Here is a 26,274-nt window from a genome sequence, read left to right as displayed (position 1 = left end):
CAGGTTTACGAGAGATGCACCTCTTGATTTGGGCCGCTTTGCGGATTCAGAAGGCCAAGTCACGGTGGTAAAGGGCACATCGTTGGGGCGAGTTCTTCCCTCCGACAAGAACACCCGTAGTGCTCCCAACTGGCCACTCGCACAGTGCAAGATGAAGTGGCTTTGCCGTCTTCCTCCACATTTTGGGATAAGTAGGGAGTCATTTAACTGTCTGGGTACACTATGGGAACCTCATTTGCCAGTAAAAATATGATAATTGGTTCTTTACCCTTCCATCTGGCAACAAAACTGACCCCTTTTTTACAAGGAGTCATGTTTGTATAGACCGCAATACCTGCAGTCATAATACAAACAAAAGAACATAACTCTGATAATGTGCACTGTCCTTAAAGTTGATTGATCCACACCCGAGACAGCTTTCCTTAGAGCCTAGTCTCATATGGGTTGGACCAGATGACGCCAAAAGGCGCACAACTCAAATGAGGTTCCCATAGTGTAGATGCTTGCCCCGAGCTCTCATACTCTGATGGTGCATTGTCTTTGAGTTGTGCGCCTTTTGGCGTCATCTGGTCCAACCCATATGAGACTAGGCTCTAAGGAAAGCTGTCTCGGGTGTGGATCAATCAACTTTAAGGACAGTGCACATTATCAGAGTTATGTTCTTTTGTTTGTATTATGACTGCAGGTATTGCGGTCTATACAAACATGACTCCTTGTAAAAAAGGGGTCAGTTTTGTTGCCAGATAGAAGGGTAAAGAACCAATTATCATGTCTGGGTACAATTTGACAGCAACTGAAGAGCTGGAATTGCCTTACACTGGACACGCCTTCATGAGTTGCTTTACAGTTGACTAAACTAGGCACTGTAATGAATGCCTTGACATGGACAAACTACTGAGAACAATAAGAATTGAAGAGAAACATTATGTTCATCGACGCGAGGTTTTTAAGTCTGGTACAATTTTTGAAAACGTTAGAAATCCTTCATTTCTCAAGGGGTTTATCTTTTTACATCAAATGCAGTCATAAACCTACACATTGCAGTGTTCCCATTTCCCTCAATATGTCTTGCCACATATTGAGTAAATTTGTAAGGGGATTACAGGGACACTACATTCATTAAATGTCTCTTTATATTTAGGTTACTATTTTTCTTTTAATAAAAATAAAAAAATAAAAATTATGAGATGTTCACTTTTTTGACCTCAGTGCCAAAGCGATCATCTCTTCCACAAAATAAACCATCAGTAACAACTTTAACAGGAATATAAAAAGGAAAAAAAAAACTTTGGTTTCCGAGAGCACGCAAACGGTAAATAGAACAGTTTACAAAAGCACCCGAAACAGCTGGCGTGTTACCGACAGACCTGTAGTATTATAATAATTATTATTATAAAATGGAGCAAAATGAGGACACTGCAGAATGGGAACGCAAAAACAATATTAAAATGACCGTGGCAAAGACACAGAATGGAGAAACACTGTACCGGACTCTAAACTACTTCTCCAGGGCAGCCTAACAACACTAGAACGCTTTCATCGGCATCCACCCATCCAAACAAAACCCCAACACAACAATGCTTGTATTTCACAATCCCCGAGACAATATACCCATTTAACTTTGCAAAGTTGCAAGAAATCTCAGCATTTAAGATGTTGCAATTACATTACACTATAAACATTCCCGTTTAATAAATTAAATGTATTTCTCTTGCATCTAGTGCTAATTACATACAATTGCTACAGTAAATGTCATTTTTATTTTTAATGCACATTTTCTTTCATCTTCGTTTTGTTGTAACCAAAGCAGTCGCTGCAGCCTGTGAGCAGAGCTCTCCTTGTAAACTTAGTGTGGGTGACAACAACAACTACGACACGGGACGTAACAAAAAACACAATAAGCCGAACAAAACCAATCTCAAGAGCGTTCAACTCAAAAGTGTACCTGCAGCCGGCGGACACTTTTAGTGCCGTCGGCACCGAGGCGAAATGGGCTCCCTTTACTGGCCGGCAGTCCACAAAGGGTAGCGATCAAACAAAACACACGCACACAGGATATGGCCGAAACCCCCACGCCTCTCCCCCCCCCCCCACCGGTGAGCTTGCTGCCCACGCTCGCCTCCCCCTCTTCTCACCGCTGCCAACGAGCCTCCCCCGGGCTCCGGAGGAGACTCGAGCCCACGGAAGCCGCGTCGCAGCCAACGGCGATTGCTTGTGAGCCGAGGGGCCGTGGCGGGCCGCCCTCGTCGCGGCTGGCTAGTTGCACCGAGAAGGCCGAACGTGGGGTGCGGGCAACTCCCTCCAGTACAACTCCAGGGTGTAAAGTACAACAGACGATGCACCACGACAGCAATAAATTAACACTGAAGATGAAACGCCCCTTTCCACATCCCACACCACGCTGGAATGAATGGCTCAATAAAGGCCAAAAAAACGCAAGAGAGTATTACTATTGTCCATGTTAATATTACTTTAAAACGGCAAAAAACTAAATCTTTTGTACCTAAATTATCTGCATTCTTTTGTGAAAAAGTAAACGAAAAAATTACCAAAAAATGAATTTACTTCATACTGTATGTATATAATATTTACAGTGACACACGCACACACGCACGCATCTCAGTTTGCAGCAATCGCACGGCAGGCTAGCCGCACATTAAAGTGTAAAAACTCACAGAGAAAAGATTACCGCAACGTTTTTTTCCACTGTGGGTTAAAAGACATCACACCGATGTCTCGTATTTCAGAGTCAATCCAGCTCACCAATGTGCAGTGCAGGAGCTGTGAAATGTAAACACTGTTTTTTGTATCCTCTCTTTTTTTCCCGTTTTTTTTACATTTCAACAAAAGTTTAAAATGTAATTTTTTTTTCAAAATTGTTCATTTTATCCTTCCGCTCGTGCCTTTCCTTTCTTTCCCCGTTGTTGCGTCACTGGGAGCAGGGCTCGGACGCGGCGGGGGGCGGGTGGCGCAGCACGTGGGCCGACAGGAGGCGGCCACCACCCGCCGCCTCCACGGCGCCCAGATCCAGCGCCAATCGCACCGCCGGCTCGCTCCCCTCCGCCGACAAGGAAGACGATGACGAAGAAGACGACGACGACGACGATGACCCGCCAGCATCGGCGGACAACGAGCCGTCCCCGTACAGTTCCAGCTTGAGCCGCTTGGCTGGCACCTCTTGGTCTTCGCCCACGGAGCTGCTGGTGGTGCTGTGCGCCACCGAGTCTGGCGTGGACGGGCCCCCGTCGGCCAGGGGCAAGCACGACGACTCCGCGCTCGTCCCGTCCCAGCTGCCGCCCGCCGGGTGGTCGAGGACGGCCGTGAGGAAGGGCCCCAGCGCTGCCGGGCTCCCCGACGGGGAGACAACGATAACGTCGCCACCACCGCAGCCACGGCTGCCACCGCCGCCGCGCAGAAGCAGCATGTCGGTGCATGTGAGGCCAAGGTCCGACGAGCTGAGAGATTCCAGCACTTGCACCGCCAGGTCTGAGGGTCGTAGACAACAGTGCGTATGTTGGATCGTATCCTTGCACGAGGTGAGAGCAAGCAGAAATTAATTATCTAAAATATACGTTACACAACCAATTACTGGACTATAAGTTACAGTTTTACTCATGTCCACTTTCGGGCAAACGACAGTGCTTGGGTACTACCCTACCAGGCAGCCGTGCTAACCACACCGCCTTAACTTGGAGCTACATAACAAGTGGAACAAAAATATGTTAAGCACGCTGCAGATGCCACTGCACCATTACCCCTGTCATTTTACTTTAACGCTCCTGCACGGACATTACCGCAGTGTGAGTGACCGTCCTATCAAGCAGACAAGTATTTTACTAATATCGAGCAACTCACTGTCACCAGCAGCACGGTACGACCAACACAGACCCCCCCCACCCCACCTCAGTGCGTGCATCTGCCTTCACAGTCGACATTCACCCGGGTTATAAATGAAAACAACGTAATAACTGCTTGGATTCTCACGCACAGAACTACCCACGGCGACAACCGAGTGGAGGAGTTTTTGAGGGCGAGGCCGACACCCACCGGCAGCGACACTGGCGGCAGCGTGGCCGTCGTCCCCAGGAACCCGTTCCCTGCGAGAGCCCCCCGCCAGCAATGGGGCGAGCGCACGAGCCGAGCCCTCTGCCTCCAACTCCACGCCATCCCTGGAGCACCGGGCAGGGGTGTGGGTGGGGGGGAGTAACAACCAGCAATGCAACTCTCGGCAAGCCACGTTGGGCACTGGATCGCGACCCATTGCACCAGTCAGCCGAACTGTCATACGGCGGCAATCGGAGGCCACTTCCACGAGGTCAGCCGTTCGAACTCAGTTGCAAGCACTACGAGAGAATTCTGTGTTTCGACCACATTTGTACGTGAAGATGTGTGCGATGCTAATCTGTGTTTCAAGCAAAGCATGTTCCGTGATTTCATGTCAGGTTGGTAAATATATCCGATGTGCATAGAAGGCAGCGAAGTAACAGTACAAGCATGCTACGCACAGGATAAAAAATAAATCCAGCTGGGAGTGAAAAATGTAGCTGTGGAGAGATGCTTGACAACTGGTCATCCCAACACTGCCGATGCAGCCAATGGCACCAACACGGCTATCGGTGGGCGAACTGCGTCCGCAATACAGGTGGGAGGAACGGCGCATGGAGGCCAACTTACCCAAGTCCTGGTTGCAGGCTGGCCTTGCGCTTGCCCATCCGGCTCTGCTGCATGAACTCCAGTCGCCGAGATTTCTTCCATACGTAATAAAATGCCACGCACTCTGCCACGGATTTGGTGCCCACCTGCACAAACACACGGCAGTGGTGATTGACCTCGACATCAAATGCGTTTCACTGGAAAAAGAGAACGCACTTTACCATTGTAAATAAACAACAAAAATAATGTTCATTTCTTGGCTGAAAAGCCACATCTGCTTATTTTTACTGAAAAACAGACAAACTAAGAGAAACGGGCATTTTCTTTTGCTTTGCCAAATATTGATTAAACTGCCTTCCTGTCAACACTTGAATTGGGCCCCAAAACTGAAACACTGCTTTGGTTAACAATGTAAACAGTCTTAGATAGTAGCAAAGCCACTTCATACCATGTAATACCATGGCAACGTGCATCCTTGACGAAGTAACCATGTGGTCGAATATTGACTCTAAATAACCCAAAATTAGAGCTGATAACTGCATCACAGACAACTAAAAGTTATCATAACATATTCAGTAGTTTAGCCTCATCAGTGTGCATTTCTCACATAATTGTCAAGGAAAAGTTTTACCCCTTGCTCCCCTCTTATTGGTTGTTTTTTTTAAAACTACAAATAACATCTCATGCAAATATTAAATATACCAACTTTATTATTAATCTGCATTAAAGTGAAACATCATAATGTATATTAAAATAATATTTATATTTTGTGTTATAATATATTATATAATTTTAAGATGAACTTTTCAAATGGGCAAACTCCTATTCCAGTAGCTGGGGCTACTGTAGTTGAAGTGCTGAGCCTGCTTTAGATCTCACCAGGGTGTGGATGACGTGGAAGTCCTTGTAGTGCAACCGGAACCCTTCTTCAAACTTGAGGCGCTCTTCGTCCGTCCACTTGTGCATTTCGTCTGTAATGCATCAACGAGAGCTTGATTATGAACCGGAACCATTTTTATAATAATGCGCTCACAATCACGACTGCATTGCTGTTTACACATCCAGATGAATGTTTCGACTGTTGCTGCTGCTGCTGCTGCTGCAGTCGGTTGTCGTGAAAGGGCACTTTGGGGTGACCCGCAGGACGCACCTCTGGGAGGTGGTGGAGCGAGCCGGAGGCGAGCCAGAGCCTCCCTCGTGTCGTAGTTACACGCCATTAGTTCCCGGAGAGCCTGTGACACCCACAAAAGACAAAGATCCCCCGTAAAGCCTTAAAAGACTGTTGGGGCAAGTGCCGTAAGCGAGCACCTACAGGCGTCACACCAACAAGGGCACACAAATGACCGTGAAAGCAAATGCACAAAAATGTATACATGCATCTCCAGCACAAGCATTCAAAGTATGAATGTAAATGTTTTAAATATGTAATGATTTTTTTGTTTTTGTGTTTACATGTGTTTATTTCTTGAACGTTTTATTTATGTATATATTGTTTGCGTCATTTGTTTCATTTCAGCATTTTTTTTATTGTTTTGCACTCCAGAAACTGTTGTGCTGTTTGATATATTTTGATCCATGTCTCCCTTGAAAAAGAGACTTCTGCTCTCAACGGATTCTTACCTGGTTAAATTAATCAAACATTCAGAAAACATACACAGGCACTCATTTGCACGTAGGGGCACCACACACACACAAGATGGTGAAACTCAACCAACTGCAGGATCTGGCTGCCTTAATGGGTAAATGTCTGTCAGGGTAATGAGCTGTGGCACAAACGCCAGAACGGGGCTCTCATGCGCTGCAAAATTGATGGTCTCGGTCACATTACGAATATTCACAGAAAGAAACATTCTAAATTGTTATTTTCATTTTATTTGGAGGCACTGAACCAATGGGGTATAATTAAATGCAATGGAAACATCGTCAAATGTGCCATCTGCTGCAAGAAGTAATCCCTTCTGCAAAGCGGGTAACAGATATGATCTGAATGTGATACAGGGGATTCCCTGTATTGTCTCATTGCAGAGCTGTTGAATACCAATGTACTCTTTCTGATAATATGGAAAAATTACAGTTGACAGAGGTATCAAATACTTAAGTTTAAAAAAACCAAAGCACATTAATATTTGTGATAACATATTTAGATTAAACATGCAGCAAACCACAGCTATTTTAACATTAATAATTTGGAAATCGGACTACAATATTTGTATACTTTATGCTACTCTGTGTACATTAAAAACAAAAACATGCAAAATAATAAATTACTGAAAATATGTCTCCCCATTAAATGTTTTTATTGACACAAATAATTTAAAATTTCCGAATCAAAGTTCATATTTAGCATAACCTATTACCAACAGCTATCGTCAATAGCCTGAACTCCTCACCATCGACGATTTTGATCTCCCCGCCTATACCATCACGCTTTCCCCTCTTCATCAACCCCATCACAACGGCCTCCTCCCTCAGCCCAATGCACTCACCCGCTATAGCTACCTGCACTGATTGAGCAATCAACTTTGAACTATTCGCAAACATTGACCTCCGAACCGCCCGAACACCTCCACAGTAACCCTTGAACGAGCGGCCGCTGCTTCTCGACCCGTGTAAACGTGTGGAGCGTCCTCACGTGGTCGTCGTCGGGGCAGGTGCCGGGCGGCAACAGAGGCGGCAGGAGGACCGAGACGGCGGGCCCTTCCCTGCAGCGCGACGACGGCGACGACGGCGACACGCCACCCCCCGCCGCTTCCCTCAGGTAGAGCAGGACCTGACTCTCGGGGAGGATGCAGGGGTCCCACTGCGGCTCGTCCCCGTCCGCCGGACCTACAGCAGCACACACGGCAGCGACAGCCAAAGCACGTTTACAACAAGTGCGAAATGCCTGTGAACTTTACACGGACAGATTCGTGAATGAAAGCCTTACGCAAATTATATTCTCAATTCGTGTGTTAATGAACGGATTACTCAATGTTATTTATTCTTTAAAATCTGGTAAATATTTTGTTGTCCAACTTATCACCATGAAGTTTCCTGGTGAAGTCTTACCAGAGTCAGCTTGATAGTGGCCAAGTCCCACAGGAATGATGGCCTGGTACTGCGACCCCACCATCACCTGTGCAATACAAACACCCCATTCATCTCACGCTCCTCATTCGCAATAGTCAGCTGCAGCTGTCCCATTTGCAGTCCCATCTTCCACGGACTACTGCAATTTAGTATTTACTATAGAAATATACAACTTCAATACATTTTGAGCCAAAACTAAGCACAACTCTATATGACCAATTAGTTGAGCAATGTTTGAATGGAACACCAATCTACATTAGCCTCGTAAAACCATTAGTTTGAAATATCTGTAAATGACCGAGCATCTGGCAGCAGATTGCACAACAGAGATATACGCATTAAAGAGCAGATTCCTACATTTGTGTGCTGCTCAATGTGGCTGGCGGTGCATCCAAGAGGATTAGTATCGATAATGAAGTGGCGAAGGTGCTGGTGGCACTGCATCAATTATTTTTTAAATGACCTAACCGTCTGTACGAGCAGGAAATCGTCAATGTACCAAGGCTCTAATTCAACGTGTTTGAAAGACACCACAAGATGAGCACTCACCGTCTTCCTCTCCTCGGCAGCCACACACTCGTCCTCGTCCGAGAAATCCGTCCCCTCGTTGCCGTCCATCTCTGTGTCCACTGCGAGGCAGAGAGAGAAAGGGAGAGGCATTGCTCGCCATTGCCGCTCACGTCACCTGCAAGCAGCTGTAGAGCCGTCGGCTCTCAAAGGGCGACGTGTGGAGGGGATCGAATTGTAAATGTTATGGGTTTACTCTCCAACACACCGGTGTGCTGCACTAGTAACGAATTGGCATGCTTTATTTACGTGACAAACCTTATTAATTGGTTGTGTCGGTTGCTGGCGGGTTTAACGACACATTTATATTTACGCGATCAAACCCAAAAAACGTATATTATGGATAACATTGGCCACAGTAGGTGGACCACTTAGATCATGACTTGTGTACGATTAAAAATGGCAATCAAATTGTTTCGTCCGTGTAAACCAGGGGTCCTCAAACTACGGCCCGCGGGCCACATGCGGCCCACCGAGGGCATTTATCCGGCCCATGGTCACTAATTGGGCTGCGCTTGTGAGCACTAATTGGGCTGCGCTGGTGAGCACTCATTGGGCTGCGGTGGTGGGCACTGATTGGGCTGCGATCTGTGAACAAAACTGCAGGTGTAATTAACTTTTTAATGGCACCCGCACCAGTGTGAACCTGGGGTAAAAGCGGAGTTCCCCAATCAGACTGCATTGATGGGCAGTGCAGTCTGTATGTCTCTGTGTGGGCAAAGTTATTGCTGGTATATTGTTTTTGTAGCGCTGTATATATATTGGTATTTTACTAATAGCAATTTTGACTCCCTAGGAAACAATGATGTCAAGAAAGAGAAAATTTTACTCGGAGTGTAGGATATTCAAAAAACAGTGGACTTATGATTACTTTTTCATGCAGTACAAGGAAAGAGCTGTGTGTCTGATATGCCAAAATATAGTGTCTGTGTTCAAAGAATACAATTTACGTCGACACTATGAAACTCAACATAAAGATAAAAATGATTGTTTGGTCGGAGAAGTGAGAAAAGATAAAATATAAAAACTGAAAAATACATTAACAACTCAGCAAAATACTTTTGTGAAGCAGAAGCAGCTAAATATTTCATCACTGCGAGCAAGTTTTCAAGTTGCCAAGCTAATAGCGTGCACTGGCAGACCATTCGTTGAGGGAGAATTTATTAAAGAATGCCTTCTTTCTGTTGCCAAAGAGATGTGTCCAGAGAAGGCCGATTTATTTAGTACAGTGAGTCTTTCAGGACCTACAATTACACGGAGGATTGAAGAAATGGGAGACAATTTCCATCAGCATTTGCAAAACTCCACAAAAAAACTTTCTTATTTTTCCTTGGCACTCGACAAAAGCAATGATGTTCGTGATTCTGCACAACTTCTAATTTTTATTCGTGGGACGAATGACTATTTCAAAGTCACAAAAGAGCTTGCTGCACTGCAAAGCATCAAAGGAACAACTACAGGAGAGGATATCTATGAAAAGATTTGCCAAACTGTGAATGGTTTGGAGCTGAACTGGGCTAAACTAGCCAGTGTGACAACTGATGGTGCTCCTAGCATGGTGGGGTCTAAGAAAGGAGTAATTGCTCGCATTAACCAAGAGATGGACAAACATAACCATTCTCATCCAATAGCCATACACTGCCTCATCCACCAACAAGCGCTGTGTAGTAAATCACTGAAGTGGGACTCTGTTAACTTCATTAGAGCTCATGCACTAAACCACAGACAATTTCAGGAATTTCTGTCTGAGCTAAATGTTGACTATGAAGATGTTCTGTACCACACAGAAGTCCGTTGGCTGAGTCGAGGGAGAGTTTTGAAACGTTTCTATGACTTACTTCCACAGATTACAGCTTTTCTGTTTTCAAAAAACAAAGAAGTACCAGAGCTCAATGATGCAGAATGGAAATGGCACCTTCCCTTTCTGACAGATGTAACAGAGCTACTCAACAGTTTCAATGTGCAACTTCAAGGAAAGGGGAAGCTCATCTGTGATGTACAATCACATGTCAAAGCATTTGAAGTAAAATTAGGCCTCCTCATCAAACAAGTGAAGGAGGAAAACTTCTGCCATCTCCCCACAACTCAAAATCTGTTAGCGGAAAAAACATTGGTTGCATTCCCAAACAAAACATGTGTGGATTCACTGGAAAAATTGCAAAAGGAGTTCCAATTTAGATTTAAAGAGCTTCATCTCCATGAACAGGACATACAGCTTTTCCGTAACCCATTTTCTATTGACATTGAAAATGTGGATACAATTTACCAAATGGAACTGGCTGAACTGCAGAATTGTGACTCTGAAAGACGCATTCAAGTCAAGCAGCCTTCATAATTTCTATGCATTTCTCCCCTCTGAGACATATCCTCATCTCAGGAACCATGCACTCATAATGGCAACCATCTTTGGCAGCGCTTATGTCTGTGAACAAACTTTTTCCAGAATGAAACATTTGAAATCTCCAACCAGATCTAGACTAACGGATGCACACTTGCATCACTTGTTACGACTAGCAGTGACAAATATGGAACCGGACATTGACCATCTCATTAGCCAAAAGCAGGCCCATAGTTCCCATTGAAATACTGGCAAGTTTGTTGATTTAACTTTACTTGTTCTTCATTTTAAATATTGTATTTGTTCCCGTTTTGTTTCTTCACTTTAAAATAAGATATATGCAGTGTGCATAGGAATTTGTTCATAGTTTTTTTTAACTATAGTCCGGCCCTCCAACGGTCTGAGGGACAGTGAACTGGCCCCCTGTTTAAAAAGTTTGAGGACCCCTGGTGTAAACGGTCTCCATGCTAAGGAAGCCGACCATTATTTATGTTGAGGTACCCTTTAAAAATGTAGTAATATTGTGTTATGACAATAGACATATACTTTAATGAACTCTTTTTTTAATATACTGTGCTTTATTCTTACCACAAAACAATGCACATTATCAGATTTAAAAAAGCATTCTTTATTTCGTGGTAACCTTAATACCTGTAGACATGCAGGCAGATTTAATTCTGATAAAATGAGTGCATCTCTCCATCCTTCCCCGTTACTATTCATCTTTCTGCAAGTAAAGGAAAGGAGTACACAACACTGTGCCGTAGTTGTAAGCACTACACTGTCACTATCTTGCCATGTGTTATAATTTGCCATGCCTACATTGGTTTATTCTGTGTCCTGCTCGTATTTTGTCTCCTGTTCCTACTATCGGCTCTGTTCAAGTGAGTATGACCGCACCGTCTAATATTCATTTTATTGTCCATATTTTCAACATATCAACTTGTAAAAATATGTAAATTCAACCACACCTCAATTTGGCGACCCGCCCATACTGGACATCTGTGAAAAAGAGCTTCATAGCTCATCGGATTCCTCCTGCAGTCTCAAGAAAGATTCATATTCTGAATGTACTACTTGTGTGCTCTAGTTGTATGCACTGCCGTGTCACTGTGGGTATTGTTACTTGGTTCAGCTCATTTTTACCAGACCTGCCCCAACTCCAGTTGGTGTCATTAAACAGCCACACATATAAATGTAATTTGCAATAAAGGATATATCCCCAGTGAATAGCAGCTTCAACATGAACATACAAAGACCACCATTACCCTAGTCCAAGCCAATATAAAACTTTACAACTGCTCCACACCTCAATTGGTTCTCACCCATAAATGGGTTTTCATCTGTTTTAAAATATAAGCATATGGTATTGTTTGTTTTATTTAACTTGAACAATAAGGGCACAGTGAAATTCCCACCAATGCTACGGCCAAACACACATGGCAAGGCATGCTTACACTGGAAGGAGCAGCCAAAGATGTCCTGGGTGCCATTGGAGATGACCGAGGGCATGAGGTCATCAGCTGAGGACTGACTCTCGTCATCTTCGCCCGAGAGCAAGTCTTTGGCAATCTCCTCCTGAACGCATTCCAAATAAATATATCAATCCCTTGTCATTAAACAACATTGTCCAACTAACCAAAACAGACATGAGAGCACAAAATATACTAACCTGGACAGACATGCAAACACAAATAAACAGATATTACAAGCATGTAAAGTCCTCGCACCAAAGCAAAAATGCATGAACAGTGAGTTTTCTCTCTGCCTGTGTAGAACAATGTGGCAGGTGCTATTTGTGAGTAACATAGTCAGGCAGCATACAACAGGGTAATGGGCCCTGAGGGATGCACACTCAGCCACCAAGGTAGCTGATGGCAACAGAGCACAAGGAAAGGGCAACACATATTTAAGGCAGAGATGACCAAAGGCTCAAGTTAGGTAGAAATGGTATTAAGCCAGACCTTAATAACACATGCCTGTGATCTACCACTTTGCAGGAAGGGATTGGTGGATCACATAGATTTGTAAAATACTCAAATCCACTAGGATGCCAGGTAGGCGGAAGATGTCAGTGCAGCAATTGTCTTTGTGAGCCCATCCGTGCAGTCCTTTAAGTGTAATCCCCTACTAGCCTTTTGCCCGTCCAAGGACGGGTGTATTGCAGTAAATCTGAAACTTGCAAGCGAAAAGCAGACCGCGACGTGATATTCATTGCATCAATTCGTGTGCAATTTGCAAGGCCGCGGTGACACAGACTTATTTCATTTAAAGTTTATAATCCCTTGCTCATCATGACGTCCTTTTTACTTCTATGTCTCGACAGCGTGACGGAGATCGCGTGACGTGAGGGTTCAGCCTTTGTAGTGAGGGTTGTGAGTTGACACTGAGGAGGGGGGGAGAAGGCTCCTCGGCCCCCCATGTGGAGTGACGTCACCCGCTAATTATTATTAATGGTTGGGGGTGTCCATTTGGAGGACGTCACCTGTTCATGATTATTATTAATAAGGGGGGGGGGGGTCATTGTGGAGGACGTAACCTCAGCATTCAAATGGAGCATCCTCCTAAATGTTTAGACTTGGTGAGGTTTTACCGGATAAATGGCGTGAACATCACTAATATTTACAACTGGGATAGCTGTGCAATTCAATTGCCATTATTTTACACGCCACACAAGCACACGCACCTTATCGAGCGTCATTTCCGGAAGGTTGTCAGGGAGGTCGCTCTCTGGGCTCGCTCCCCCGGGTAGTGCTGCAGCTGCGAGTGGAGCGCCGTACCCATAGAGCGCCAGCAGCTCTTCGAGTGGCATCTCACCCTCCTGCTCAAACAACGCACGTCGCCCACAATGTTCAGCCAGGCACCCAGTGACCAAAGCCATGTGCAAAAAACACAAATATGCCTCCACGTGCATATTCAAGCTTATTTAAGCTCACCGTAGTTTTTTGGAGGTAAAAAAATATTGTAAACAATCCACTCCCATTGCTCATATCAGCTGCAGAATACCTGGTGCAATCATGCAGGAACATCCTCCTATTAGCAACACCATCCCAGTGAGGAGTTCACTGCATCAATAGAATAACTAAAACATACAATTTTTCTTACATACACTGCCTAAGCCTATATATTTCTACATGTTTTTAACAATATAAAACGCCGACATAAAATGTAGAAGCTTTATTATTTAAATATTACATTTATTTATTGTAGCCTTCAATCATGAAGGTTATTTTATCAGACTAATGTTAATGCTTTTAACATAAATAAATTAAATGTTTCACAAATTAAGGTGCACAATAACATAGTATTTAGCTATGATAATTTAAGGACTTAAAAGCGAATAAGCATTACACCAACCACTGAGATGCATAAAGTATGCAAACACAATTTGTAAAACCTGGTTACCATCGCGATAGTGGACAGAATTATAACTTCCTAAAGTCAAATGACAAAAAAAATTTGCACTCTTGGTTCGATAACGAAATGGTTCTCATGCTCTAAGTTTTATGTGGGAGACACTGGGGTGGAGGTTATGGCATGAATATATGCACTAGATGGGGACCCCAAGACTGACATGATCAATGCTCCCATCAGTGGGCCTGCTCAGTCCACACTGCAGGAGAACAATGGCCAGCTGCTGAACCAAATGACAAATCACACACTTGCAAATAATGTATACTGCTTACTTAATCACTTCAAGCATGACAAACAGCTATGTTTGTGGGTAAGTGTGCACAATAAAACTAATCTGGAGGGGAATTCAAAACAGTATGAGTGCACTTCAACAGTGTTTATTTAAACCATGTGTACAATGTCTACAGTATCTCCAGCTAAATTAACCTCATAAATCATGTCAATTATCCTGCAGCCATGGGCAACAGACCCATCCCTGCCATTGTTCTGAGTGGCTGAGAAGTCAGACCATGCTCTCTTTGCACTCAGTGTTGTCTAAAAGCAGCAGGTTTCTGGAGGATGAGGCTCATGGGAGGCATTAAGCAGCCGGTTGCTCTGATCCCACGAGCATCATTCTTTTGGTCCATAACTGGTGAGGACTAAACCGTAAAAACAAGATGTGGTGAGTCTATGATGGGATCATAAACAATCCCAAGGCATAAAAAATCAATCTCATTCAAGCAATGTCCTTTACTTAACCAAGTCAGGTTTTCAAGTGCATTGAGTTGGTCTCAGTACAGCCACTGTTGTACACCAAAAGCACACAAAATAAAATGCATCTGAAATTATGTTGTCTTGTCTCCCAGCGTCTATCCATCCTGTTGTATAAACGGGTATATTGCAATTAGTCAACCAACAAGTGACACGTGGCGAGGTAGAATGTGGGTACCCACACCTCATCTGGAGAGGACAACATGCTATTTAGAGGAGCTCTCCAGAGCTCCATATAGTGGACTCTTCTGCGAGCAGTAAAGTAAGCAGGACACTTCAAAACTGTATCTTTAACTTTTCCGGGTTTCTGGACATCACTGTCAAATATATATTTTTGACTTTTACAATGTATGTTGACTGCCTATGTTTTTTTGTAAAAAAAAAAGCATCATTTTAAATAAACACCTCCCCATGGGGTACTTAAATACATCTTCCAAATCTTCTACAAAGACGCAAGCGAGAGATAAAAAGGCTAATCCCCATTGTCCACACAACACTACATTGGCTCAAATTATCTTTATTTGTGGTTGTCCCACGTTATGTCATACATATCACAAGTGACCCAACAGATGTGCCACGCTAACAATCAGAAGCGCTGCTGCCAGTCAACACAGGCCACATGTCACCTAGTTTGAGGTGAGATGAACCCCACCTCTATATCAGCGTGGATGAGCAGAGCTATACTTCATCAAACTGGCTGACGGAAGTGCCTGCGGGTGTTTGTGGGCAAAGTTGGTGCGCATACTCAGTGGTGTGAGATTCCCCACCTTCTCCAGGTCCTCCACCTCGGAAGAAAAGTTGTGCTCGCTCTCGCGTGCCTCTTCCTCCTCCTCCTCCAGCGTCCGCTCATCGTCAAACTCGTGCACCAGCATCTCGGCTGACGGGTCAAAGTCCTGGTCCTCTGAGCCCGCCGAGTACACTGCATCAACAATCGCACAAAAAGCCAAGCGGGCACTGTGAGCACATTCAGTTCCTGAAGCGAACTCCCAGTAAGCTGCGAGCACTGGGTTTCCACACTCCAGTCCTTGTAGCCTACCATGGTCCATATTTCCACATTCACCAATCTTCTCCATTCAAATGTAATGCATTTGTTGATCGGTAAAATAGAAACCTGGTCGTGGTGACATTTTTGCTGTCCGAATCCAATCAAAAAATGTTTTGTTGTAGGACAGTTGCCAGGTGATCAGAAGGCTGTGGAACAGAACCAACACCAACATGAGGTCATTGTGTGATGACCACAGGAGAAGAAACTTAAATTTCATTATTTTTTAAACTTTACATTTTTATAATTCCGATGGGTTTTTATTACTCTTACAAAGTACATCTTTTTACCTTAACAGTTACATTAAAAAATACATTTAGTTAAGTAGCCCAAATGTAAGTGGTGTTCCCTAGTTTTCCAGGCCATGTGTGCTGCTGCTGAAGCACGTAACCGGACAAGATATTTTATAACAGACCTCATGAAACTGTTGAAGCAGGCTACCACATCAGTGTTATGCAGGTCGACATGTAACGTTATCCCTGCTGTGCCGCACACGAAAATGCTGCCTACCCTATTTACCGACCATATGGCTTCCCAGTGTTCAGTGGCATTAAAATATAATTCACTACGGACAATTCAGGGACAAAATCACATGTCTTGCCCACAAATTTGTAACAAAAAGAATTCAACAAATCTTTATTTTAAATAAATCATAATGGATATATTACAATTAATACTTAAACACTGTTAGGATTGTTGGCAGGAGCCTCAATATTCATTCATACAAATTGTGCAATATCACACAAGATCACGTGCTTATTCAATAAGTGCAGATGGGTCCCAGGACAGGCATTTAGTTTTGAAAAACAATTTGGTTTCCGTATCTAAAAATTAATTTACGTGTGACTCATGTATCCTTCAAACTTGTGAATCAAGTTTAAAAAACCAAATACAATACATCATAGCATATACAAAATATTTCACACTTGGATATAGAGTATACACATCAACAGTTTAGTCTATGGTAATGCATGTTTATGGTGCACTAAAACAACTTCTTAGCTATATAGGTATACCTGATGACAAAATGTACAATGAAACGAGCTTCTGTGTGATTCTGAGGCAGTGGTATGATGAGACAATGTGCCGATTAATCCACATTGCCAGTCAGACTAGGAATCTTAGTGGATGTTACATGTGTTGATTTTTTTTTCTTCCCAAAAAATTTAAATTACATGAATACTTATTGGGGCCATCAGCACATTTTTCTGAATTCTCCTGCTGAGATTCAACATAAAATATATAAATACATGTAAAATGATCAAATATGAAATACTAGACATAAAAATCAATAGTTCGGCTATACGCCATTATTGGCAAATCTAAATAATCCCCAAGCTCAATGTCTGTCTGTGCAAGGAGTTATCGAAACCCAACCGAGTTGGGTGCCACTGCATGGGTGGTTATGGCACCATGCTATGCACATCCATTTCCACATGTAGCTATTCTTCAAAGTCAGTGCAGAACTCACTTGCATGCAAGCAAGGCATGCCGTATTGGACAACCTTGGTGAAGCATGGGGCATAGATAAATTCAGGCCTACAAAAATATAATATAATTCATCTGCCCAGCATACATATGTGTTTACATAAGGTTTGCAATAGGATTTAATTGGTCCAGGTTACTTGACACTATTGAAATTGTCCAAATACTGTAGTTTAGAGTTGCTGTACAATATAGTACCACTATACGACCAAAAGTGATGTCACCACTCTTCCAGGTTACCCTGTGGCACTCAAGATCTACATTCACTGGCCATTAAAGGTGTTGCACACGAGTCACCGTTGAACAGGGGCATGCACAAGTGAGTGCATAGAAGAACGTTACCCATCTAGACCTCATCCTCAGATCAAGTTGAAGACAGAAAGTGAGCTAGTGAAATTATTTATTTAAAACATGTAATAATTCGATTTTATTCATAACAGAGGGTTATATTTTAATTAGTATTATTATGAGAACTTTTGTAAAATGTCTCATACAGTATACACTTTGATAGTGTGAGGATACGTAACAGCTGACTACATACAAAATATTGCAGTGGGGATGCATTTATTTAAAAGAGTCCCATCAACCTACAGGAAGGTAAAAAAACATATTTATGTCAAGAGCTCGCAGTCAGCTTGCAAGCCCTTTAAACCGGTTATTAGCTTCACAAAATATGTTAAGTAAGATACTGTCTTTTTTGCAATGTAAATAAGTGTAAAATAAGGGGAAATTTTACTTTAGGAATGTTTAAGTCAAAATTTAGGAATGTTATGCAATTAGCCCCATGGTTCTCTGGAAATCAAAATTGAGATGTGTGAAAATAAGATTGTAATTTAACAATGCATGCACTTAATGTAAGAATATCAAAGCCATCCCAGTTATCACAACTTCACAAGTACAGTTTGAAAAAAATATGTCAATACCAGTTTATGGCCATTCCTGTACTGTGCACCAAACAAATTACATTTCCCTGCTGCCAACGTATTGCAACAACAGGCGACACATTGCCTTATCACTTTAAAAAAATCCAACGACGCTACATTTCAAATATTTTGTTCAGTTGTAATCCATCTCAGATGTACACAATGACGCGACATCTGCTACACCCATCAATGCTATAATTCAGTTCACAAATGAAACCATGCAAACTAGTGTAAACTGGTCATTCAAAGTGGGAACTTTACATCGTTTCATAACTGCAACTTTTTAAAATCTAAATGTTTACAAATTGGCGGTGAATAATGGCTTCATTACTACTTTTGTATTCCCTATATTTGCATAATGGTCTAATTTTACTCTGAAATTGGTATTCTTATTCTAGCGTATCCATTGCATAAGTCTCCAATGCAAGTTTGTTTCAATCGAGCATTATCTGCCAAGAGAGGTAAAGCAGTTTAAATGCACGAGTTTACTCCTAAACAGAAGCGTCGACAGTAAATCACTGAGCCCCTGATGCATTGCTCAGGTGAAACCTAATTGGTTCCCTTTGCTGAGGTTACCTACAGGTGACCTCGATAAATGAAAGAAAAAAAGTGTTTTGCAGTGCACTTACCTGGACTCCAGCTGTCATTTGTTGACTACGAGAAAGGGGAAGCGGGAAACAAGAGGAAAGGAGAAGCAAAATCAAACGGTGTTGTACATTAGGCCATCAAAACAAAAGCCTTTAGATTTGCCGAGTTAGTAAAAAACACAATCTCCCAGATCTTGCTTAATCGACTTGTTCTCAACGGGACATCAGCTTGGGCTTTTTGCATCTTGCCATCTACTACCGGATTTTTTAAATAAACCAACTGCCCCTATACCACCAAGTCACTTTGTCAATATCACACATTTAAAACATATCGCATTTCAATGTTTTTAGTTATTTCCCACTTATTACTTAAACCAGTGGATGCACACCCAATGCACTCTCCACAACTCCCGGCACCGGCCCCAATCCCAACAGCCCCGGCCCGATGCCCGGCGCACCACGGCCTCGCCTAGCGAGCCCTACCGAGGCAGAAGCACCGGGACCTGCGGAAGCACAGAGGCCGAGGGGGGTCGGACCCCGGGACCGACCCGCGGCCCCTCCCCCTACCACCCCCCACCCCCAAGCGCCTTGCCAAACCCGTCACCCCAAACCGTGGCTCCCGGCGCTCGCGTCGCCCCGAGCCGCACCACCGAGCCGCGGGAGGCAAATCGTGCGAGTTTGGCCGCGGCGAGGGACGGGATGGCGGCTCGGGGGAAGCGCGGCGCGGCCCCGCGGAACCGCCGCGCTCACCTCCGCCATGGCGCGCCTCGCTCGCGCTCGCGGCGCACGGGACCCGGATGCAGCGGCCGTTTGTACCGCGCGCTCCCATTGGCCGTGAGCGAGCGAGGGAGGCGTGGTCAGTGTAGGAAGTGACCAATGGGAGGGCCGGACGAGACGAGAAACAAGCTGGCAAGCCGGTGCAATGGGGGAGCCTCCAGGCCCGTGTTTGCACGGGGGATTCCCCCGCCCGAAAGCTGAGCATTGCACGTAAACTCAACTATTTTGCATTTCACCAGGTGAGACCCACTGAGCCTGTGTAGATCTTTTTCAGACGCGACCTGGCAACAAATGATAGCTCAACGAGGTTGATTATCTCATGTGGGGAATTTCTAGCAGCCAAATATTCTTTAAACGCGTTATGTTGATTCTAAATGCGGAGAGAAAAAAAACCGGAGGACCCGGAGAAAAATCCACGCAACCACAGGGAGAGAGCGAGAGAGACGCAAACTGCACATGTACAGCAGGCGCCGTCAGGGTTGGGATCGAACCCCCACGCACACGGTCGTCGTCATCTTCTCATGATGACACCAACATACCGAACAAGACCAGCACGTAGTACAATTCGTATCGCGTCTACAGGTATCCCGATCCCAAAAGGCTTCACCGGAAACAACAAATACTCAACACGTTCCACGATAACACTTGCCTTGCAATGAAACATATATAGTAGACGACGTTTCGGGAAATGATCCTTCTGCATAGCACATATAAATTTAAACAAAAATCATAAACTAGTTGGCTAAAAACAGCGTAATGTACACGAAAAAACTAATAAGCATTTACCCATATCCGTATGATAACAAATGAGATAAGGAAATGTTTCCTTAATATATTTCCCCACATAAACATTTGAAAGTATATTTTACACAAATCATCGGCCCCATAATTTCATCAGTATTGATTCAGGCCAAGCAAATTCTACTCATATTTATGATTTAACAATTGCTGAGCACAGGCTCAAAACGTCAAACGGCCAGCAACAATCAGCACTGTCAATGTTGCAGACCAGAGTTAATGCTTTTTACATTTTAATTCAAGAGTAGTGTCCTTAACAAGTATGTTGAGGTTTGTTTTTATTGATGCTTATGCACCGCAGCCAAGGCGGTATAATTGTTCCGGTTATTCCACAAAGAGGCACCCCAAATTTGTACCTGGTGTCAACACAATTTCTAAACAAACAAATGTGCTCGCACAGCGGGTGACGACATCGCCAACGATGATCGTCTGCTGCTGCATGAAGGCCTCACACTGTCGCAGTCTCTCACGAGCCTGCAATGCAACGCTCCATGTAGTACCTGCACACGGAGATGGTGTCAAAGCTCCATCTCCTCGGGACACGTCCTCTCGGGGGCATTCCATCCCATGGCTGTTACTGCATCATTCTTCTTGGACATCATCCATTCCAGCGATAGAAGCATCAAAGCGATAGGAGCATCAAAGCCAAAGGTGTACATGTTAGTGATGTGGAACTCCTCTTAGGGGCCGTCCATAAATGACGTCACGCGATTTTGGACGATTTTTGACCCCCCCCGCCTCGTCACACGGCGTCAATAAAAAGTCAGACCCCCCCCCCTCAAATATGACGTCACAAAGCTCCACCCCCCCCAAACCATATTTCCATTTTGAAAATAAAACATGCTTCAAATCACTTAAAACTATTGTCATTGTATTACGTATTTAATGTGGCGCTGCACTCTGATGTTGTAGGAGAAAACATGTATTAAAAAGGAGGCATTGGAAAGCTTAAATTTCGCATAGAATTCATTTGAGAATATTCAACGTCTAACTAAAACCGCAGATGTTCAGAATATTATATTGAAATGATCTTATAATTATAAAATATTAAAAGTAATTATAACTATTAAAGTACTTGAAACTTTGTAGTAGAACGAAGCAAAATGGAGAGCACTGTACAATTACTGTATAACAATCATATATTCATTCCACAAAATGAAAGCCCTGGTAAAAACATTAGAATCAAAATGTTTAATAACAATCATAAAAAATGTTTTCAAAATGTATGCTTCTCCATTCTCCCATGGAGAAGCAAAATTCTCCTTCATGGAATAAATAAAAGATGACCTTAGTAAATTTAAATAATCAAATAGTTAATAATGAAAATTTATCAAAATTTGTGTTTTTATAACAATTCTATATTTATTAAAAGTTGCGCATTTTCATGTGACGTCACATTTCTCACCCCCCGCCCCTCGTCACACATCGTCACAAATGTCTGACCCCCCCCCTCCCCTAGGTGCGTGACGTCATTTATGGACGGCCCCTTATCCGTGGACTCATGTATTTGCAGATATGAGAGGTTGTCGTCATCGCTGATAATTGCAGGAAGAGCAACGCAGATAGAGCGTCACGACTGTTATTGACAATAATCGTGGATATCAATCTTCATCTTCTTGGTTCTTTCGGTAAAGTCTACGTGACTTTACCGAAAGAACCAAGAAGATGAATCCCTGCAGTCACGAAAGCTTTAAATCGAAAAATCAATCTTCATTTTCCGCAGGATAAACATGCGATGAATATATCTCAGTAAATATTCAGCGAGTTTAAATGTGTGGCCTGGTTCCGTACCTGATCTGCATCTTCCACTCCACAAAATAGAATCAAAGAGTGGAAAGTCTGTTTGAGTTGATATTGAACGACCCTGAAGAGAATTTACATTACACAATGTAACTTTATCCGTCATGCATTCTGCTCGAACTCTCATCCCCGATGTATGTAAGGAATAAACGCCACTGGTGTTCGATAATACACCGCCATTTCTGGCTTGACTCGAGGAATTTAGACCAGGTGCTGAGCTTAAATTTCGATTTAAAGCTTTCGTGACTGCAGGGATTAGTCTTCTTGGTTCTTTCGGTAAAGTCACGTAGAAGGGAAATAATAAAATAACAAACATTAAACATTATAAAATTCTCACGACGTTTCGGCCACAACGCAAGCAGCCGTCCTCAGGTGAAGAACAGGTCTGTCGGAAAGACAGCGTCTGAATGAACATCACAAAGCTTGGCAGCGTATATTTAAGCTGGGTTAGGGGGGGAAGGGCGCCTCTTGGCTACTTGCGTTGTGGCCGAAACGTCGTGAGAATTGTATTTTATTACGTTTTATTTTTATTATTTTATTATTTCCCTTCTACGTGACAGTTGCTGAGCCTTGAGTGAAATTATTTTCCCACACCTCGCATCTAGCTACGTCTCAATGTGGACGACAGTTCTCTCGTCTCGCCACATCTCTGCGCAAGTCTCTTCTGGAAGCTCACCAGGAGTTCGCGAACGTGACGCGAGGAGGAGACCACGTTGCTTTTTTTTTGTCTTTCGGACACGAAACTTTCCAGCATCACCGCTGAGCGGCGTCATCGCCACCGCTCGCGGGGCTCGGCGAGGGGCGGCTGATGAGTGTGAAAGAAGTCCTCAGGCACCAGGGGGCAGGATCGGCGCACCGTTCGTCATACAACACGCGAGAGAGAAGAGAGCGTGTGCGTGTGAACGTTGAACTTGGTTAATTGTTTGTTTACCCTTCTATCTGGCAACAAACCTGACACCTTTTTTACGAGGAGTCATGTTTGCATAGACCACAATACCTGCAGTCATAATGAAAACAAAAAACATAACTCTGATCATGTATGCAACTTCAAGGACAGTGTATACATTATCAGAGTTATGTTTTTTGTTTGCATTATGACTGCAGGTATTGTGGTCTATGCAAACATGACTCCTCGTAAAAAAGGTGTCAGTTTTGTTGCCAGATAAAACGGTAAAAAAACAATTATCTTATTTTTTACTGGCAAATGAGGTACCAATGGTGTGAATGTTGAACTTCTTACGAAGCCAACCGTGCTAATCGGAGGACAACAGTGACACACGCAAGGCAGTCGGGAAGAACGTGAGTGTTCAAGGTAAATGTTTAAATTGGCGACAGTGGTGCGAGGGCTCGGCGTACGATTCGCGTAGATAGTTTGGCCATCATTCTATTACGATTTGCACAAAACGACTCCACTAATTTTAAACGAAAAGTAACAGCACATACAGAAGCTTAAAATTATAATTGGTATAACATTTTTTATATGAATGCCTCAATTATTTCCAAATACCGTAAACCACTTTGCAAGAGTAGCGAGGCCAAAGTCAACATTAAGGGATAGGTGTTTGAGGCAGGAGTGATGTCCGTGTTGCTTTACTGCTGGGAGAGCGAGACTTTAAGAAATAATACTGAAGAGACACTTCTATAATGTAGTTATATCGGTGAACTTACAGGATAGTGTTCATTTGACGGTAGGGTAGGTGAAAGTATCTTGAAAATTCATTTTTTTTATGTTCACCTTTATTAAACCAGGTAAAGAAACCCTTGAGTTTAAAAAGCTCTTTTGCAAGGGGAACATGTGGAAAGACATTATTTCAGATGCAAACAGGAAAAGGAAGTTTAACTCGTACGCTATCGCGACCAATGCCATCCATAATATAGTTTTTTTTGGGTTAGATCGCGTGAATGTGTGTCGTTAAACCCGCCACCACCCGACACAGCCAACTAGTAAGGGTTGTCACGTAAACAGAACGTGGCCATTCGTCACTAGTACAGCACTAGTGTGTAGTGTAGTGTATAGTGTAGTATATAGTGTAGTAGTGTAGTGTATAGTGTAGTGTATAGTGTAGTGTACTAGTACAGCACACCGGTGTGTTGGAGAGCAAATCCACAACATTTACAATCCTAGTACGACGTTTCACCAGTAATTATAACTAGCTTCATTAGGTGGACAGCCAGATATTCAGGCGGACAGCAAGACAGCCACAAGCTTTCGTGACTGCAGGAATCCATACTCTTTGGTTCTTTCGGTAAAGTCACGTAGGTAGACAAAATAATAGATCACGACGTTTCGATCGCAACGCAAGCGAGCGTCTTCAGGTGAGAGAGAAAGCCTCTTCTGTTTACGTGACAAACCTTACTAATTGGCTGTGTCCGGTGGTGGTGGGTTTAATGACACGTTTATATTTACGCGATCTAACCCAAAAAATCTCTATTATGCAGGATAAGGAAGTTGCGATGGATGGGGAGCGTGTGTGGAGGATGGAGTAGGGCAAATGGTCGAGGCGGACAATGGCATTACGCGCCCAGAGGTCAGCCAACGGGAAGAACTACGCCACGTGACGGTGATTGCACTGTCAGAGCAGTCCTGTAATTCGGTGCCAACTGTGCACGCGCTGAGGGGTCTAACAGGAGGAACAATGTGACGAGCGAAAGGTATTGTCATCATTGGCCATGCTGACTTCTTGAATTGTCACAGGGAATGAGTGTGCCCATGGCAGTGCTGTTGAATCCCCGTAGCCTATGCAATAATTGTTGGGGGCTCAGTGCGCACAAAGTTTTTATCTGAAGAGCTCAAATAACGAAGCAGCCACAAACGGCGGACAGCTGTGTCCAGTGGTGTAAGTTGGGGAGCGTGAAACCGAAGCGAGGCAGAAAGAGTACATGGAGATGGAGGGGAATTGATAATTATAAGATTAGGTTTTTTAAAAGTAGATGAATGTACCGTAGTTGCATCACCAGAGAACATTATTCGTACACAGTCTCTGCAAATGCATCACCCGTTTATAAAGTGCATACTATTGCAAACGGAGAAGTGATACTTGATTATATATACGTCGCAACATCGTACATCTGTGTGCCAGACACACCGTCTGTAATGCCCTACGAGCTAGTTATCTGCTTGTTTGTATCATATGAAATTGGTATCATTTGGGATTTACCGTCACTCTAACAACGATAAATTCACAAAAACAGTGACACACAAAAATACATATACACACACAGATAGAAATAGCTAAACACAGAGACCCCCACACGCATGTAGAGGAATAAACACTGTCAAAAACAAAGATCCCCGTATAGCCTTGAGATACTATTGGGGCAAGTGCTGTTAGCGAGCACCTATGAAGGCCGGCACGGCACACGAGGGGGGAGGTGGCCAGCACCACGCCCGGCCGCCTTTGTCTCCCTAGTGGCGATGTTTACACACGGCACCAGGCACTCACTTGAGGCTGAGTCCACCTAGGGGAGGAGACCCAGGACCGGTTCAGATAATCGTTCCTGGTGTTCGTCGTGAGCGAGAATCAAACTCGGGTTGCCGGGTTCGTAGTGTAGAGTAGCGCTAACCGCTACACTACGCGTTTACATATACACACACACAGACGAATACACAACCAAAACAACAACAACAACTGCCATTTGCCACTAAGTGGCAGTGATGACTCTATGGCATTTCTTCCAGACTCGGTGCACTTGAGGCCACGTGAACTGTCAAACACTCACTCGCTCATTGACAGGCCACGGGACAGGTCCACGTGTTATGCATTAACTGACTGAGATGCCTGGTAGATGCACCACCTGCACTCCCCACTGTGACATCTTGCTGTGGTCAGCAACCTGGCACTTTGATCATTGCCGTGAGCATCACTCTCCCACACTCTATTGCTGGAAGGTGGATACCCACCTTCCAAGAGCAAATCTCATGGGCATTCTCCCCAGAGACCGATATTGACACTGCTAATACCAGTTATCGGCAAGTCTGCCCATCTCCAGGTTATCGTAAACGACAGTCCGTGCTGTTTCTTTTTTCCCCTTTACCCAGAAGAACTGAAGTCGGGCATGTAAGTTACATGC

At 43.8% G+C, this 26,274-nt stretch overlaps 1 protein-coding gene across 9 annotated transcripts in view; it reads right to left on the bottom strand.

Moving 5' to 3' along the window:
- Window positions 1-763: 763 nt before the first annotated feature.
- The window catches only part of LOC144941184 (mesoderm induction early response protein 3-like), a 30,827-nt gene continuing 5,316 nt past the window's right edge, over window positions 764-26,274 (bottom strand). For 2 of the 9 annotated variants that reach the window (XM_078867750.1, XM_078867752.1), the window contains exons 3-17: window positions 22,880-23,008; window positions 20,904-20,990; window positions 20,255-20,302; window positions 18,871-18,895; window positions 15,559-15,710; window positions 13,314-13,448; window positions 12,085-12,205; window positions 8,272-8,351; window positions 7,702-7,768; window positions 7,286-7,479; window positions 5,804-5,885; window positions 5,533-5,624; window positions 4,675-4,799; window positions 4,048-4,169; window positions 764-3,486 (exon numbers count right to left, since the gene is read on the bottom strand). In XM_078867750.1, the coding sequence (XP_078723876.1) occupies window positions 2,930-3,486; window positions 4,048-4,169; window positions 4,675-4,799; window positions 5,533-5,624; window positions 5,804-5,885; window positions 7,286-7,479; window positions 7,702-7,768; window positions 8,272-8,351; window positions 12,085-12,205; window positions 13,314-13,448; window positions 15,559-15,710; window positions 18,871-18,895; window positions 20,255-20,269 (1,767 nt within the window). In that variant the 5' untranslated portion in view covers window positions 20,270-20,302; window positions 20,904-20,990; window positions 22,880-23,008 and the 3' untranslated portion in view covers window positions 764-2,929. Of the gene's footprint in view, window positions 3,487-4,047; window positions 4,170-4,674; window positions 4,800-5,532; window positions 5,625-5,803; window positions 5,886-7,285; window positions 7,480-7,701; window positions 7,769-8,271; window positions 8,352-12,084; window positions 12,206-13,313; window positions 13,449-15,558; window positions 15,711-15,902; window positions 15,983-18,870; window positions 18,896-19,578; window positions 19,633-20,254; window positions 20,303-20,903; window positions 20,994-22,879; window positions 23,170-26,274 lie in introns of those variants that run through there. The other 7 variants (XM_078867757.1, XM_078867751.1, XM_078867755.1 and 4 more) reach the window with 7 other exon arrangements.

The sequence above is a fragment of the Lampetra fluviatilis genome, chromosome 24 (genome assembly GCF_964198595.1).
Source record: "Lampetra fluviatilis chromosome 24, kcLamFluv1.1, whole genome shotgun sequence".
NCBI classification, from domain to species: Eukaryota; Metazoa; Chordata; class Hyperoartia; order Petromyzontiformes; family Petromyzontidae; genus Lampetra; species Lampetra fluviatilis.
The sequence above is the reverse complement of the archived record's forward strand: the minus strand, read 5'-3'. Positions and strand labels throughout refer to the sequence as shown.